At 40.5% G+C, this 18,341-nt stretch overlaps 1 protein-coding gene across 2 annotated transcripts in view; it reads right to left on the bottom strand.

The window, feature by feature from the left end:
• LOC120719589 (cGMP-inhibited 3',5'-cyclic phosphodiesterase A-like) overlaps positions 1–17,462 on the bottom strand; it is a 60,881-nt gene extending 43,419 nt beyond the window's left edge. Inside the window, exon 1 of one of the 2 annotated variants that reach the window (XM_040008890.1) lies at positions 16,299–17,462. In XM_040008890.1, the coding sequence (XP_039864824.1) occupies positions 16,299–17,204 (906 nt within the window). In that variant the 5' untranslated portion in view covers positions 17,205–17,462. The remainder of the gene's footprint in view (positions 1–16,298) is intronic. The other variant, XM_040008891.1, reaches the window with a different exon arrangement.
• Between the last annotated feature and the right edge of the window lie 879 nt (positions 17,463–18,341).

Raw genomic sequence — 18,341 nt, 5'->3', positions numbered from 1 at the left:
GCATATAGTTATCTGGATAAAACACCTGTCACATCAGCTCAGGTCTAAAAGCTGTCTTCACAAGTCTCGGTGCCCAGTTTTTGCTCTAATTTGAATCTGAAAGATATGATTGGAAGCAAAGATTTGTATCTCAGAAACTTCGTTAAGTTGTTTTTCCACTCACCACTATTCTTTTGTGTACACGTGTCAAAATCACTTTTTAATAGTTCAAGTGTAACTGAAATGCTTGGATAGTGCTTTTATCTGCAAGCATTTTATTTTTTATTTTATTGATTTTAGATTTCCCTTAGAGCAGAGCACTGTTCAACAAGAGCTTGTGCAAGTTACAGGTTTACTCCAACCACAGCCTGTAGCAGGTAGAACGCTGGTTTAAGTTGACCATATCATATCAAATGTATTTGTTTAGCACATTTAAACACCAAAGTACACCAAAGTGCTTTCCAGTAAAACCATGATACAGATAAAATCACAATATAAAATATAAACTACAGATATAAAATTGTTACATAATATAAATGCAGAGGTAAATGAAAATCCCACTAGTTAGCCTCGAATGGCAGGTAATGGCAAGTACGTTTTTAGACATGATTTAAAAGATTGAATAGAATCTGATGCCCAAATGTCTAGAGGAAGATTATTCCATAATTTGGGTGTGGCAATGGCAAAGGCACAGTCTCCTCTGGTCTTCAGCCGAGACCTAGGTTGCACTAAGAGCAGTTGACCGGATGATCTTAGTGCTCTCTTAGGGCTATACAGACAGAGGAGATCAGCTAAGTAATCAGGTGCCATATTATTTAGGATTTTATAAGTAAAAAATAAGATTTTAAAATGTTTGAGAGCAGAATCAGGACTTATCATATCATCAGCTCCTATTGGAAAGAAAGCCTCATTGGACAAGATACTGGCCATCACAAGAGCAAACTACACTTCATACAGCAGGTTTTAGATCTCACCCAGGGTCAACACACCTGAATCAAATGATTAGTTCATTAACAGGCTTCTGGAGAACTTCAAGACATGTTGAGGAGGTAATTTAGCCATTTAAATCAGCTGTCTTGGATCAAGGACACATCTAAAACCTGCAGGACACCGGCCCTCGTGTACTGGAGTTCGACACCTGTGTCATACAGGGTAGTGTGCATGCTGCAACTGAACTTTAAGAATAAAAAACAAAGAGTGCCTTTTTGATGACAAGTTCTTTACCGTTACTCTGAAGAGGGCAGCTTATGTCAGAGATAATAACATAAAACAGGGGTCGGCAACCTTTTTGATGATGAGTGCCGTCTAAAATTTCCTCAGAAGTCAATGTGCCATATGATTGCATTAGCAATAAATTTAATAACACTCTACATGAACAGTTACACACTATATAAAACAACTTTACAGAATTATATTTGTTCACAGATGTTGGCAGCTGTCAGCGAATAATTATCAGCTATCTTGAAACAAAAAAAAAGACACTTTTTATCCATAACGTCAATTGAACTGTACAACAGAAAATGCAAATGCTATTTATGGTATCCTCACAACAATGAAAACAAACACTGTTGCGACAGTGATGTACACTGTCTTGTTGGTATATGTATGATTTCTATACATTTTACATCAGATAAAAACTTTGGTTGTAAAATTCAGATAATTATTTATTAAAAGCGAGACATTTTAAATGAGAATAAGAAAGAAAGGTATTTCTTTGTGCCCCCCTTTCCCTGTTAATGCCCTGCCTGGCCCCCTGGCAAAACTTTGCTAGACCCGCCCCTGCACAGTTACCAGCTGTCAGCTACTTAGAAAAGGATCCTGGTGTTATTTGTCTCTCAGAAACAGTTGATAACTTCAACTCATTCATGTCACCTAAAAGGTAAACTTGTTTCTCCATCACCTGTCCAGCTCTGGTGATTCAGTAAGGACATCTCCTGGTTTCATCTTCATGTTTCCCTCTCACCACATATCCAAACCGATATCATGACCAGCAGCTTTTACAGCTGTGGCTCCAGCAAACATCAGCTGATACTAGAAATCAATATTAAATAAATTCTAACAACAGCTGATCAAGCTTAAACGTGCTGCTGTTGTTTTTCTGCTGGTTTCCTCTTTCTGGCGCAAAGTGGAAGATAAACAAACAAGAGAGACGATCAGCTGATCATTGATCAGTTTCATGATTGAAGTAACAACAGGAGAGAGAGGGGAGAGAATGAGAGAAGAAGAGGCAACTGACAGCGTAAAGACGCAGAATAACTCCAGCTTTGTGTCTTTTTCATTGTAGCTGAAGTCCGAGACAAGCTGTTCCTTTTCAGCTCAATACGGAACGCGTAATATTTTCTCTGAATACGAGATGATTCCGTTTTATACGGGATGGTTGGCAACTAAATAACCTTATGAATACAATAAAGTTCACTATCAGTAACATCATAGCACCCACCCAGCAGTACAGAAACTCCGTCATGCTAGCTCACGCAGTACGAGTTATTGTAACTGACTGTAAAAAATCAGCACAACAAAAAATAAACTCCACCTAAACTTGGTTTATATCTGACCCAGATAGGCTGCAGGTCATAACTTCTTACCTGAAGTTCAGTTCACCTGACACTCGGACCGGCGGCCGCCTCGGGTCTCTCCTCCTCCTGCCTTCCCTCATCCACCTGCTGGCCTCTGTGGAAGCTCCGCCATAGCCACCACCAAACAACTGAGTTATTTTTACACATCGGCCAGCATCTGGCCAATCCACCACCTCTCATTGTTTATATTGTTACAAAAGACGAAACAACAAACAAACAAACAAAAATCATCGACCCATAAAAACAAAAAATCACATCGGTCCACCGGACAAATGCCCGGTATGCCCGATGGCCAGTCCAGCTATGGTCGTGCCATCAGTTAACCCTTCGCGTGCCAGCTGTGGCACGCGTGCCCAGGGTTGCCGACCTGTGACATAAAATATAAGATCATCAGATTGCCGACTGCCTGCATCTGAAGGCACACACAAAATTGTAGATATTGTATAAGATTGGCTGGCTCTGTTACGTTGCATGAAACTGCATTTCTAAACAGTGATTTTAGCATGCAGTTTGATGTATGACACATCAAGATAGAGAGTGTGCTATGGATTCAGTGTCTCCACCTCCCCTTTAAAAATTGTGACTACTCCCTATACCCTATTCTGACAGTGTATAGTCACTGTTCCCAACCTCTTGTGATACTGAAGAGGCATGCTACTGAACAAGGGCCAAAAATAGCCAGAACCCTTTAGCATCTAAAGACACAGCTCATCCTCTGGTAGAAATATGTGTAAAGCTTTCCTTGAGAATTCAAACTTTAACTACTCCACAGAAGACATGGCAATGCTTGAATATCATGTTCATCGTGGCCAAAAACCGCCAAGTATGGAATTCCTCCTAATCACCTATCAATATATGTCTTCAACGTTGCCCACATGAGTGCTGAAGTACCCCAATGGTAAAATCTCTACTAGTCCTTAGACAATTTCCTTTCCAGGATCTGACCTAAATTCTCCAAGAACTCCAAATACACTTAACTGCTGTTCATAGGTACACCAATACTTAGAGCCTTCCTCTCATTTCCCCTTTATGTTCTCAGGGGAAAACGCCAACTCAGCAGAATTCAGTGAGGGATTTTTGAGAATTCCCAGAGTGGCCTATTGCTATAAGCAACTACTGTATGGAAAAGGATATTCCAAGGCATCTCTAAAATTTCGATTCCAGAACCAAGCATGTATGTGGAGGCAACCTCAATATATATTAATTTAACTTCAGTTTGTTTATATATACCCAGATTGGGTATATGGTTAACATACCATATACCAAATCTGTGACGCCCTGTGTTGGCAGATCATCTTCTGCTGCCAATTCTGTACAGATTTAAAATAGAAAACAACAACAAAGAGCAAGAGGTCAGAGTCGAACCAGACCACACAGCTCTAGATCTACAACGTGTCTGGCCTCTGTTTTGATACACGGGGATGATTGTGAACTGTCAGAAGGCCAGAATCTGAGGTAAGACACAAGCAAAACCTCACACGTGCGCTCACACATACACATACAGACACACATAAGCAATGTCTTACATAACACAGTGAGTGATGGCAGCTGAGGACACAATAATACTGCCTTTGGCATTTGTCCTGTGAAAGTTGGACACGGAGGAAATCGGGTGAGTGGGAGAGAAAACAGAGGGACAGATTTAAAAAAAAAAGCCAACTGAAAGTGAAAGAAAGAGAGAAGATGGGGCAGAAAAGGGGTGAACGAAGACAAGATTTAAAAAAAAGAAAGAAACAAGAAAATATTTGTTTGTTTGTTTCGCTACTACTGCCCATGGCCAGAGGCACAATACCCCAAGGGAAAATGTGGCTTTATGTTAATATTGCAGCCCAGTCAAAGCCACCCTTATCACCACCGGCATCAACTTCCGGAAAGAAACTGTAATGGGGTGCAAGGGAAAGAAATAATAACAACAGGAGCAAAACAAGAGTAAACATGAGAGCAGCTTTCCAATGCTGGGAATAGCTCCTGGACAGAAAATTAAATAAATGAATGATCATGCTGAGTATGCCTCTAAACTTGTATAGTAGGAGAGAGAGCTAATGACTGTCATGTAGCAATGAGATGTAAAGAAAGCTAATTGCAACTGCAGCATTGAAAGGTGGGAGAGTGTAACAATGCAATTGAATAATGTAGTGCTATCTACTCTCGCTGAAGTTAAATGTGTGACAGTAACAGAATTGGTGTATAGGTTTAAGCAGGGGTTAAACTGGGCTAGGAGTTATCTGATAGGCAGGTTAATACATTATACTGCGTGTCCCTGTGGTGCATTCATGGCGCGCATGTCAAAACTGTGTTCTCGTTACTTTTGCATCAATCTAACACTACTGAGGAGGACTGAGCATAAACGGACTAATGTCTTCAGGTAAATTTCAAATGCAACTGTTCAAACAGCTCCACAAAAATCACCAGATACAAATGCTTTCTCTGCTACTTGGCATATTATTGTGTCTTTGCAGCTAAATATACAGTTCGTCTATTTCCCGGGGAGGGAAAGAGTTATGTTTGACACTGTGGTGAAGTTTACAGTAATGCACTATGCTTGACTGGTACAGAGCAGGCTGTGGTGTGAGGTTACATCAAGGGTAGCAGCCATCAATTTAAATTTAAGGTAAGTATGCTGATTAGATTCTCTCACCAATTTCGACCTTTCATAACAGCTGTATAGTGTCTAGAGGTTGAAAATCAGGTTAACATGAAATCTCATATCATGTTGAATTCAGTTTGCTAAATCCACAAAGAGCAGAGCATCTTAGAGCAGCAGCATCACGGGCCAGCTCATCACAACCTGTATAGAAATTAAACTCTAATGGAGCTTACAATGCACATATTATTATGTGACTTATTTCTAAGTGATTCTTTTCCATACGTTGCAGCCCTACACCCAATTTTTAAGCTCCTCCACCTGCCAAATCCCACTTTAACCCCTGGGTTTAGGTGGGTCTTCTTGCCGCCTCTGTGGGAATAATAGGTGAGAGAGAAAGAATCTCAATTTCTTTTTCCAATTTTTTGTTTTTCTTTTAAAAAACAAAAATAACAGCTTTTTATTAGCCTTTTAAACTGTTTCATGTGTAACATAATTAGTGAGCCAATGACATGTGTTAGCTTAAGGTTGTAGCTGTTCTTTGTAAAATAAGATCAAACAATAAATAAATACACTACTACTACTGTTGATAATAATATTAACACAGTCATTGACAGAAACGTTGGTCTATAACACAGATGTAACCAGACTACCAGACTGTTATCTAGGGAATCATGGACCATCAATGCAACCGTTTCCTTAAATTCTCATCTAACTTAGGAGTTGGGGCTGAGTGCTGAGGATAACTAGTAAGATGATATGATTGTGATCGTGTGCTGATATCAGAGGCATGAGTGACGACAGCATGATATAGTAAAAAGAGAAAAAATTTTCAGTCAAATCTGAGAAATGGAGTTGCAGAATCTTTTGGGGTTTTTTTTTTTCCCAACTTTCAGCATCGATATCGTGACATTTATCACAATTTCAATAGCAAAGGTACAATGAATGTATGATGCAGAGAAGCAGAAACAAACATTCCTGCCTTGGATATTTTATTTATTTATTTATAGTTTTGCTTTTTGTTTTTTAATGATCATGAATTGGGGAAATCATCAAAAAGTGTATTTTGGTTAAACGTTAAGAGTCTTGTCATATATAGTGGATCAAAACAAGTCATAGCATAATTGGTTTAGCTTAAATTTCCATGTGCGTAAACTTTTTTTTAATCAAAATAGTCATTTCTACCTAACTATAAATGACTATTTTTCTCATAGAAATGACTAAAATGTAAGTAATGTGATGTAGTTCAGCTGTCTATTGTGTAGGACTGCAACGATTCATCGATGATGGCATGATGATGGCACAGTTCAGAGTCTGTTTGCACACCACGAAGAAGCAAAGAGGCGGAGCCTAAGGTTGAGGGAAAGAAAACGTGTTTCTAACGTCCAAAACAGCAGCGATGTTCCTGTAATCACCATTAAAACCTTCACTGGTAAAAAGCGAGCGGGAATCCTTCACCAAAGCACCTAATCAACAAACTCCGACATGAAGAAAAGCAAACAATCCAATCCATATATATATATATATATATATATTAGGGGTGCAACGATATTCGTATCGATATTGAACCGTTCGATACAGTGCTTTCGGTTCGGTACGCATATGTATCGAACAATACAACATTTGTAATTTATTTTATCAATTTTCCTTCTGACGATGCTGTCTGTGTTGAGCGCTCAGTGAATCTGCGTTCGACTACTCCGCCTAGGCTGCACTGTCGAGCGCAGATCCACTGAGCGCTCAACACAGACAGCATCGTCAGAAGGAAGAGCGCAGGGCAAGCTAGCGAGACAGAAGTTAAGCTCTACTTGCAACAGGCAATTGAACCTCATTCAGATCTGGCGTTTGGAATTATTTTGGTTTTCATGTGACGTATGACCCTGAAGGTAAGCGAGTCATGGACTAAAGTAAAACAGTATGTTGGATGTGCCACGCAATGCTCAATTACATTGGTGTGAACTAGTGTGTTAGCGCAGTTAGCTCGTTAACGTGTTTGCCGTCTAGCCCCATGCACGGAGCGATCGGCGGTAGCTCGTTAACGGAGATTTGCCGTGTTGTGGCGTTAAGGTCATTTCAACGAGATTAACCTGAAAGCACTAGTGGGAACACAACGAATATGACTGCACATTTACGCCGACATCATCCTAGTGCAAAGACAAAAACAACAGGCATGCTACTAACTTTAGCCGAGTCATTTAGACAGCTGTTAGCACATGATTCTCCTTATGCTGCTGAGAATATAGCCCAGAAGAAGCGGATAGTATAGCTTTTATTTTGGAAAGAGCCATTTCTCTGTAATAAACTCTCTTTTCCAAAGATGAGTGATTCCTCAATCAGATACAGAGCTTGCAATATCGCTAGCCCGACGTCCCGGAGCTAGCGATTTTTTCAGTCGGGCTACCAAAATCTATCTCTTCCCTGCCCGTCGGGCTATTGTAGGAAGGAAAAATATATGTCAATGCTTTTGCATTCTTTCAGAAATGTAGCTGGGTAATTATGTCATTGGCATCGGTGAGCCACTGTCAATATGTGACATATTGTAATCGTGTTTGAATTTGCGCTTGTTTTTTTGCTTTCACTTTGCAATCGTGCGAACTGTGTATAGAGAGCGACAGCACTGATCTGTGAGTGATGATAATTTGCGCACCAATTCCTCTGACATCGTCTTATTAATCATTAGCTTACTATGCAAACATGACAAGTGAAATCTCCCGCAGCAAGCTTAAACATGTGAGAGGTTGATCGCGCAGAGAATCGCTGAGCTTATGTGAGTGCAGTTTGTAAAGCAGCAGATATATTTAGTTCTGCTGAGCCAAATAAGACAGGTCAGGGTGAAGAAGTGACAGCCAAAGAAAAGCTTACCACAAAACGGAGAAGTTATGACAAATCAGACTATAAGGCAAAAAGAAAGTGCAGCTTTATGGTTTCATGGACAAAAGAATTTCTGTGGCTGCAATATGATGAGCTAAATAACCAGGGCTGCACATAAGTGGTCCGCAGGTGCGCATTCGCTGTCAAAATAAAAAACACGCACAAGGGTTAGGGTTAAATTTAAAAACTGTACTTTTGAGTTAAAATATATATTTATAATTTTAATAAATGACAAATTAAAAAGGCATAAACATTTTTTTTGTATCGAAAAAATATCGAACCGTGACACCAAAGTATCGAACCGAACCGAACCGTGACTTTTGTGTATCGTTGCACCCCTAATATATATATATATATATATATATATATATATATATATATATGTACATGCATATATCTCATTTTATTTGACTTTGACCTCTGACTGTACTAATTATTCATACATTTTTGCATTTAAATGGTTTTTTTTTTAAAGATTAAGTTCCAGTATGACATGTACATTCAATCATAGAGTTTAGAGTCTTTTGTTTTTTTGACATATGTTGTATGCAGTTAAACTTAAAAACATTCCAGTTTTTTTTTTTACTGGAAACCAATGAGCAGTTTATTCTGAAAGACCTGTGTTTTTTCTCTTAAATATTTATTGTTGCTGACTATAAGATGATAAGAAGTATTTCTTATCTGATTACTCAGTTAATCGATGGGATCATCAATAGATTACTCGATTACTAAAATAATTCATAGCTGAAGCCCTACTACTGTGTATTTACATGACAGCTTGTTTTAATAAAACAGTGGGACTAACAAATAATATGCTTCCCACAAATATAGGCCTGATGTAATGTGCATTTACAATAAATAAAGGCCCGATTCATTAATTAAGAAAATATTTCAGCAGCCCTGAAACTACCAATTAGTCCAATGCAAAAACTGTAAAGGAGGGCAAAAAACAACAAACTTGGAGCTACATCCAGAAAGTGAAAAATTATAGTGAAAATTATATTTGAAAAATATAATAAAGCTGCTCCATTAGCTTGCCACTGGTTAAAAAAGAAGGGGAAAAAGGACTCATTACAAACTAAAATAAACCCGTGAGTTATTTTAAACATCAGAAGCAAAATATCATGGTAGTCTCTCATGCATTGTTTCATGTCCACTTCCCCATCATTATAATAACTTCAGACCCATTTCTGAAAGAGCAGGTATGCCAGAGTATCTCTCTTCAAAGCACTTTAGCAGTCAGTGATGCTCTTCTGTCAAAACAGAATACAGCAGGTAAAGACAGCTTTGCATTCTTATGCCTAGATGAAACCTGCCGCGTGTCTGCAGCGTGTATGTGTGTGTGAGCGAGACGTGTATGTGTGCATTATGAGGGATAATGGAAGGGAAAAACACTCCCAGATGCATGTGATGCAATTATATCCTTGATTATCTGATTGGGTAATCTACAGACAGGCTGGAGGCGTCCAAGATAAACACAGTGTTGGCAGGCTGTTGACCAAGCATAAACCACGACGAAGGACACACATACAGTCTTACACAGACACACACACCTGTATTTGAACATGCACTCAACAACATATAGATATTGTGAATACTATTTAAATAATATTCTATTTAAACATTTAAATACTTTAAATGATGAAACATATTTTCCCATAATTTTTTTAGCTAAAATAAAAAAGCTAACAATTTAAATACATACAACAATAATTAGACTGACTTTAGCCGTTAAGATGTTAATGGTCCAGTTTTAATATGTAAATGCATTTTTTTTGCAGGGAAATGTTGCCACTGAAAAATAGTTGTTGTTTTTTTTTTCATCAAAACTTTAGAAATATTTTTTACATCACTTTGCAAGCTCAAAAATCACCCTGAACCCACAGTATATTTTTAACAGGTTTTGGAGATGCCAGGATGATCTGATGCCGGTTGTTGAAAAGGTAAATCCCTCGTATTTCCTGATAATTCTGAAAACATTAAGGAGAAGGGCATTCTTTAAGCTAGTTGGGTCACCAGTACTCCAACACTGCTTGTGCTGCTGTGTAGCTCCCAGGTACGTCAGTAGGTGTTAACTAAGTCTGTAAACCCAGGGCACAGCAATGAAAGAAATGCACACATGCCAGCAATTCCTGCATAAATACAGTTTTAAAAATGTACCTCTGCTTATGTCCTCGCTGATCCAAACTGCCCATGCTCTGTGTCCACAGAGTAAAGGGAAAGCTGAACAACAAAGAACACTTAAATGTGTGATGTGTGAGGTGGCGTGTTGGGTTTTTTGTGAAGGCTTAAACTGACAAATGTCATGAAAGTAAAGTGTGTAAGAGTATTTACTGTAGGGGAAGAGAGAAGCAGACATACCTGCAGACAGATGTATGGACAGGTCTAGAGTCTGCTTGTCAATGTTGCCCCCTGCCCAGGCCAACCACCCTCCCCTCACCCCTCCTCACCTCTCACCAAACATATTTTGGAGCTAAAACACACCATTGAATCGAGTAACAAGGCAATCCTTGTCCAGCGCCACCAAACCTCATCTGGACAGCCAGCAGGGAAGCCACTGTATGTGCGTGTGTGTGTAAGCGCGTGTACAGTATACAGAAATGACCAGAAAAGGTTAAAATTATTTGCTGTTACTTTTAAAGAGCAAGCTGGGGAGGCCACTCTATTGCACACACTTTCTTTTGCTCTTGCTCTTTTCCCCCTGCCCTGTGTTCTCTCTCCCTCTCTCTGGAGGCATGTGGCACTGGGCCATCTTCACCTTACATACGCACAAACACATTAAAAACACATACGCAATAACTGCCAGGCAAACTATAAGCAGTCAGTACAAACTTGCCTCAGCTGTGTGTGAGTCCATGTGAGCGTTCAGAGCAAAGGTGTGTTTAGAACAGAAGCAAAGAGGTTGAACACGAGGATCAGATAGTTGTCCTTTTACAATCAACACTTAAGCGGAGCTTGGCAGAGAATCTCCTCTCACTCCCACGTTTTGCCTCGCTGTAAACTGCAAATCTTTCAACACTCCTCTTATACCCCACATTAACTCCAGCTACCCCCCACCCCCAGCTTTTTAAAGCTCTTTGTCACGCACACACACACGCACGCACACATATTCACCCATGTCTCAGTGCTACCCATGGATAGATACACCCTGTCCTGATTCAACTCTTTCAATCACTTTTCTTCAGGAAGTCTGTTTTCACTGTTTTATCACTATGACTACCTTCCCTGGTTTTCAGTGTGTCTTTTTAATAGTAAAGGAGTATATATGTTTATAACTGAAATGTAGTGATATATAAACAGTAATATCTAATCAAGATTGTTAAGTTTCCTGCACACACTTTTTCACTTTATGCACAAATATAACCTTTTGGGGTTTTTTTCTTTGAGGTACTTATATTACTGCTGTTTAAATGTTACTATAATCTAGTAGAAAACACTCTAGAGCTGCTCAGGTATAGCAAAAAAAAAATTTTTTTTTATGTATAGATATAGTAATGTGTGAAAGTCTTGAGCCAGCCCTCATTATTTTATATTTTGCATGCAATGAGTCAGACATTTCTGTAAAAATTTAAAGTGGTCTCGAGCAATAGTTCTCCAGGAGATTGACTTCCTTTTCACTCATTTTCAGTCCAACGTGGTCAGTACCTGACTATGTTGAGAGGATTTCATTAAGCCACTTAACCTCAATTTCAATAAATTTGAAATTGGAACTGAGAATCCTTCCAAATTATGGAGATAGAAACATATGGTCAGATTTTGCAATACCATCTGGGAAGTATTGGAATAGCAATAGCTTAATTTTTCAGCATGACAATAACCCCAAACATACTGTCAGTGCAGTAAAACCATACCTGGATAGAAAACACACAGTGGAATATTATCAGTCCTGCACTGGCATCCCCAGAGACCTCAAAATTACTGAAGCAGTGTAGGATGACTGACAGAAGACAGAACAAAAAGGCAGCCACCGTCCAAAGAAGAGCTTTGAATGTCCTTCAAGACGCCTGGAGAACTATTCCTGAAGATCACTTAAAGAAATTACAGGAAACTGTGTCTAAGAGAGTTCAGGCTGTCCTGGAGAATAAAGGTGGTCATACCAAATTTTAGAATTTTAAACTCTTTTTACCTCATACACTGTATTTCCATGTATTTTTGCACAATGTTCAATAAACTGCTGCACCTTTTTCCCATTTTCCTAACAAAGAATAAAGAAATGGAGAGTGGCCCAAGACTTTTCCACAGTACTATATGTTTTCATAATCTTTTCATCTACTATACACAGCACAGTAAGTCCAACATTTTTTTTCAGGTGTACTGTGAGATAAATCAATGACATACACAACCTTGCACAGCCTTATTATCTAATGGCTCAGGCTGATTGGAAAATTGCAACTCTCAGGTCATGCAGGCCTAAAGACCGATCAATGTTGCCCTGATAACTGCCGGTCCTTAGAGAAATATATGCATTCCCCGACCGCTTAGCTTGCTGGTCCCACAGAGGGCGCTGCACTAAAAACCTCCTTGTGATTTCTTTGGAGACCAGCAGATTAGCACGGCCACCTTCAGTTTTCATGGAAGACTCCAATTCGTCTGTAAACACTCACTAACTTATCATAGAGCACCAGTGAGATGCAACCCGGAAACAGCATCCGTTCCCCTTCAAAGTAAAAGTTGCAACTTTTGAAACATGTTGGTTTTGGTGGTAAGGCACAAATTCTACACTGAAGGTGAAGCTTCTCTGTTTCCAGTTTGCAGTAAATATACATATAGGAAAATGAACACACGTGAAAATGGCAGGGAAGCTCAGCTAACCATATTAAACAGCCACACTGACATCAGGGAATTGTCTAATTATTATGGAAGTGGCTATTTCTATAAATACAGTTGCTGTTTACAGGTGACATCTGCAACAACAATAAATAACAAAACATGAGGTATACTCAAACCAACAAGCCCACAACTCGTGTTTTTTATAGCGTCTCAGTTTGTATACGGTTTATTTGTCCTAATAACAAGGTTCACTGAACCATAATCCTATTATGTTTGCACTGCGAAGCTTTAACACAGTTTCTGATATTGTACAGTCATCTGTGCTTTTACTGGCAATTATTGAGAAGATAAAAACTTGCTGTATTATCTATGCATTTTAAATTATTTTAAAAACTCTCCATCATTATCCTATAAAAGAAAAAATACTGTATGTTAAGACTGGATGCCATTCAGAGTAAGAGCGCTCTGGCGACTGGAGCTGGTTGTGTCTCCCTGGAAATGTATGTGCGTCAGTGAGAGAATGTGGGCCTTCCCTCAAATAGATTTCAGAGCACATGTTTCTGCTTTAGAATCTGTCTCTCTCCCGCCTTTCCCCTCCTGTTTGACACAGATACTTTATATGGTGAAGAGATTATGAAAATGATTTGAACAAGAGAGCAACCTTAATCGTGATATAAAGTAGTGAAATTAGCCTCAGATGAAACAATGTGCAAATATTTCAGTAAACCCATATTGCTGCTATGCAACTGAAAAAGCAAACACCGCCATAAAAAAATAAATAAAATAAATGTAAATATTACGCTGCTTATTGACATACTTATGGTTGTTGTCATGTTGCACACAGCAAGTGTTTGTCAGCTGCATGCAACCCAACAAACAAAATACTATTCCCCAAAATCCCCCATCCCACTGAGACCCTGGCTAAAAGACAAACAACTCCTGTCAAAACACAAGGCCTCTGTGTGGAGCTGATCCAGAAGGATCATAATGGATGTTAAAATCATCAAATATTATAAACTCCTTTGTATGGACAGCAGAAACCAACAGGCTTTAACGTAGTGATGCATCAGCAGGAGAATTAATCCCATTCACTTTAGAGAAAAAAAAATACTGAAATAAAGCCATGGAGCTGAGCCAATGCTATTTCCCAGCTTCCTGTTCAGCAGAGTGCCTGTCTTGCCTCTGGCTTGGCAGGCTGCACCAGCCTGCTTCATAAATACTGCACAACCAACGCTTGATGAAAACGCCCGCTTCTCTCAGGTACAACTGCACTCTGGAGAGCTTCATTTTCTACAGTATGGATAAACTGTGAGCATCTGTGTCAAAGAGAGGCTCTGAGATAAAGGCCGCAACCTCAAAAATGTGCTTGATTTTTAATATAACCTCATTTTGCTTCTGGAAATTTACCTATGTAATGTGTGTGGCTAAAACAAAAACCCAGTGCTAACCCCAGGTGGCCCTCTGGTGACCTGGTGGAAGTTTAAGAGGTTTAAGAGCAATCCAATTGCTTTGCATTTCTTTCTCTTTTTGTGGCGTACATCTGTGTCCGTGCGTCGGTCCTACAGATTACACCCAGTGAGAAAAGGTTAAAAGAGGACGCGCTGTCCTCAGCATCTGGTCAGTTAAAAAGATTTTCATTGTTTTTTTTTTTAACTCTCAGAATTCAATTTGTCACTATTCCTGTTCCAAACATGGTGACCAGAATGGGTAATGGAGCTCTTCTAATAGTACAGATAGTCCACTAACTCACTGTTCCCTAGATACCAATTAGCAGTGAACATCCCAGCATCACGAGTCAGACAGCTGATGTGGGAACAGCTTGACGTGAGAGAATGAAACTTGTGTGTTGGGACAATGTGGGTGAGTCCAGATTAGTAAACTGTGAAAGGTGTATTCCCTTTGCTATTTTGGGGCACTTGGTGGCTCACCATCACCCACACTGAGTTCATCTCAGGTAAACACAAATTTTAGGCTTCTGTGAGACAAAATGTATCTATGGCAATTCAGTCTAACATGGATATATAGCTAATTATAATAATGTTTTATAATGCAAAAGTCAGGAAGGAAACATTCTTTTTAACAGGGCATTAATGAATGTTTTCATTCTCATTAAAAACATCAAACAGTCTCAGTAAAATCCAAAATCACAGAAAACAGCACCTGTATATTTTTCTCCAGAACGCAATATGAGGTACGCTCCCTCTTCCACAGGACAAATATAAATAATAGAAAGCTACAAAGTGTGTACAAAGTACCAAAGTTTTTGTGTAGACGTACAGAAAGCACCATCATCCACTGTGATTACACCATAAACCAAGCCATTTAACTGCTACTGTTAAGCTTTTCTTTCTCTGCCATGTTTCCTTTCTCTCTCTATTCTCAAAATCTACAAATGAGATCAGGGTAAAGTTGAAGAAAAAGAGCAGCGTAATCAGGATTATGCTGCTTCTGTAGCTAAGCCATACATGGGTGACTGTGACACAAGCTCACCCACTCGGGATGATCACCGAATCCCCACTGTGAAAACACCAGCATGCCTCCCTATTACTATGCACCATGTGGTGACACTTTCAGTTGAAAATGAGTGGCTTCATATAACATTCATTTTATCTCAGCTTGCCGGTGTAGGACATAAGAACCAAAAAGAAGGAGGGGGGCAAAGACGGGCGAAGAACATTCAAACAAGGTAGCATCCATGAGTGTGAAGGGATGGATGTTTGGAGGTTGGAGCACTGTTCTAAGAAGAAGGCACCATCTGTGATATATTAAAAACTTAACATTACTTAACAAGTATTTTTTAAGTCACATTATTTTTTATGTATGTTTTATTTAAATTTCCCGGTTTTAGTATATATATATATATATATATATATATATATATATATATATATATATATATATGTACGTGTATAAATAATCACAAGCTGTGAGCCATTATTCACAATCCCTTATGCTGCCATAAAGATAATATGTGTAAAAAGTCTGACACGGCACCACGGGCCTGCAAGCTGGAGAAGCAGAGGCTTGCAAAAATATTTACATGTGACTTCACACCTATGCACGCGAATACAGACACACACACACAGGCACGCGGTAACTTGGCGTGATAAATACACCATCCATTTCCTTATCAGCAGCCCCAAACAGAGCACAGCACAACTATGATGACCAAATGAACAACGTCAGAGTAGGCTCAAGGTAAACATCGGTGTTTAAAGGGATGTACAGGATCGTGAAATTCAAAAGACCAAAGCACCAAAATACTACATTAACAAGCATCTTGGGAAAACACAGATGTGGCCCTGCATGGAGCAAACAGGTCATCAAAACAAGTGTTATTATCGTGTCTTCGGCCTATTCCGTTTTGGCCCAATGTTAAAAAAAATGCATGTAAAGCTCTCACACATGCCATCAGAGAAAGAGGGGGACTCGAAAGTATTACATGCCAGTGGTTGAAAGTTCCTAAGCAAATCAGTAACAAAACATCCAGTAAGGTCCGGTCCAAAGTTGCATCTTACCTGGTCCCGCGGAATGCAAGGCAGCGAAGTCCTGCGGTGGGACTTGCTGTTGCTCTGACTGTGAGCCATCATTTCCGAGGCCGCTATGGAGCTGGACCTCCGTCTCCTTTTGAAGACAGGGATGTCCTCCTCCTTCGCCCCGGTCACAGAGCCACAGCACCCCGTCCCGCTGGTCCCTGAGGCCGGCAAGAGCCGGTCAGCATACCTCGCAAGCAAAACCCCCAGCAGCCCCAGCAGGTAGGCCAGGTAGGGTCTCCAACTGGCCCGGACTCGACTCAGGGAGACAAGTGAGACGGTCCTGATGACGCTAATGAAGACGAGGATGGACACTCCCTGACCCAGCCGGACGACCAGCAGAGCCCCGCTGCCTAGGCAGCCGAGGACTACCAGGGTTGCGGAGAAGGACAGCAGCTGCTCCTCGGCGCCGCACAGGAGGGAATGCGCCGCGGCTTCGCCCAAGTGGCACACCGCTAACAGAAACAGCGCGGTGCGGATGAGTACTCCGCAGCGAATCAGATACAGCCCTACCCAGAAGAAGGCACATACGAGTGTAAAAGCGGGGGAGACGCAGTAACACACGCTCAAAAGCAGCTCGACAGCGCAGCCCGCCGCGAAATGAAGACGAGAGTCGGAGCCGCTGCTATTTCCGTTGGTCCTGCTGCCTGCATCCCAGTCGACCAATCTGAGCAGCAGAGCGAGAGTAACGGAGATGGAGGCAACGCAGACCGCAGACGACACTCCTCGGCAAGTCCATGTCACGGCGAGTCTGAGCCACGACGGCTGGCACCCTGCGTCCTGGAACAGCGGGGTGACACATGTCTTCACGTAGCCGTTGCGCTCCAACGCCGCCCGGGGATATTTTTCAGGAGCGCTCCTTGATGAACCTCCGTCTGCCTCCAAGGCCATCGTTATCAGTCAAGCGGCATAAAAGAGATAGATTTAGTCCCTGTGTGGGTGTTTTAGTTTGCACATACCACCAATAACTCTTTTTATTTTATTGTATTTCTGTGCACCAAAACTCAGGACCACCCCAACTCTAAACTTTGCATATTATTTAAAAAGCGCAAAACTGAGCGGTCTACACAACTTTTCATTTAGTTTGGTGCTTCAGGACGTCCCTGTTATATTTGTTCCACTATTGGGTTGACTGTGTTAGTCAAGCAGTGAACCAAAAAAAGAAAGAAAAAAAGGCAACCCCTGGCGTTTCACACATCTAGGCCACTACCCCAACTCCTCTACATGGTTTTTCTCTCTCCTTTCCCTCAACCTCTCCTCGTCTCTCTCTCTCCCCTCCCACTAGAAATTATCCCCCCTTTTTCCTTTTTTTTGCCGCTCCGGTGATTCCTCCATCACGTTTTGGCTCTTCCCCTCCTCCGTGTGTTTCTGCTGTTCATTCTGCAGGCTGCGGTCTCGCCCTGGATGTGACTCAGTTCGCAGTGGATGGATGCCATGTTTATACGAAGATTTCCTGGCTTGTTCGGGAAGATGGAGCGGGTCATTACGAGAATTGACTATAACAATCCTGTTATACATTTTAGAAGTGCTGTGCACTGTAAATATGACAGAGCACCAAAACGTGGATGTCGTGCTATGCACAGTGGTACCATGCAGCTTTAAACAATATCATTCATCAAGCTTTCAATCTTTCATGACTTAATTATTTATTTACCTTCGCTTTCATTGCTGTGCGCACTGTGTACCTCTAAAAACACGCAGTGAAATGAAAAGCACAGTCCAAAAAAAAGAGAAAATGCTTTCCTCTGTTAGTAATCTTGCGACCCATGTTTTTTTTTTCCTTTTTTTTTTCCGGATTAAAATCCTAAATCACATCATCCTGTGCCTCCTGTGTGGCAGACCGGGACAGGGCAAGTTAGCGGCCTTCACCTGTTTGGCCTACATTTTGTGAGAGGATTTAAAAGGAGACTGCATCTGCATAATGCTATTGTAATTCTCACATATCTTTCTGTAAAAATACTACAACAACAACACTGGCAAACTGGGGTTTTTTAAGATGTAAAGCAGTACAGATGTTACCGAAAGACA

This window comes from Simochromis diagramma, unplaced genomic scaffold (assembly GCF_900408965.1).
Source record: "Simochromis diagramma unplaced genomic scaffold, fSimDia1.1 OVJJ01000344.1, whole genome shotgun sequence".
NCBI classification, from domain to species: domain Eukaryota; kingdom Metazoa; phylum Chordata; class Actinopteri; order Cichliformes; family Cichlidae; genus Simochromis; species Simochromis diagramma.
This window is presented reverse-complemented; position numbering and strand designations above follow the sequence as displayed.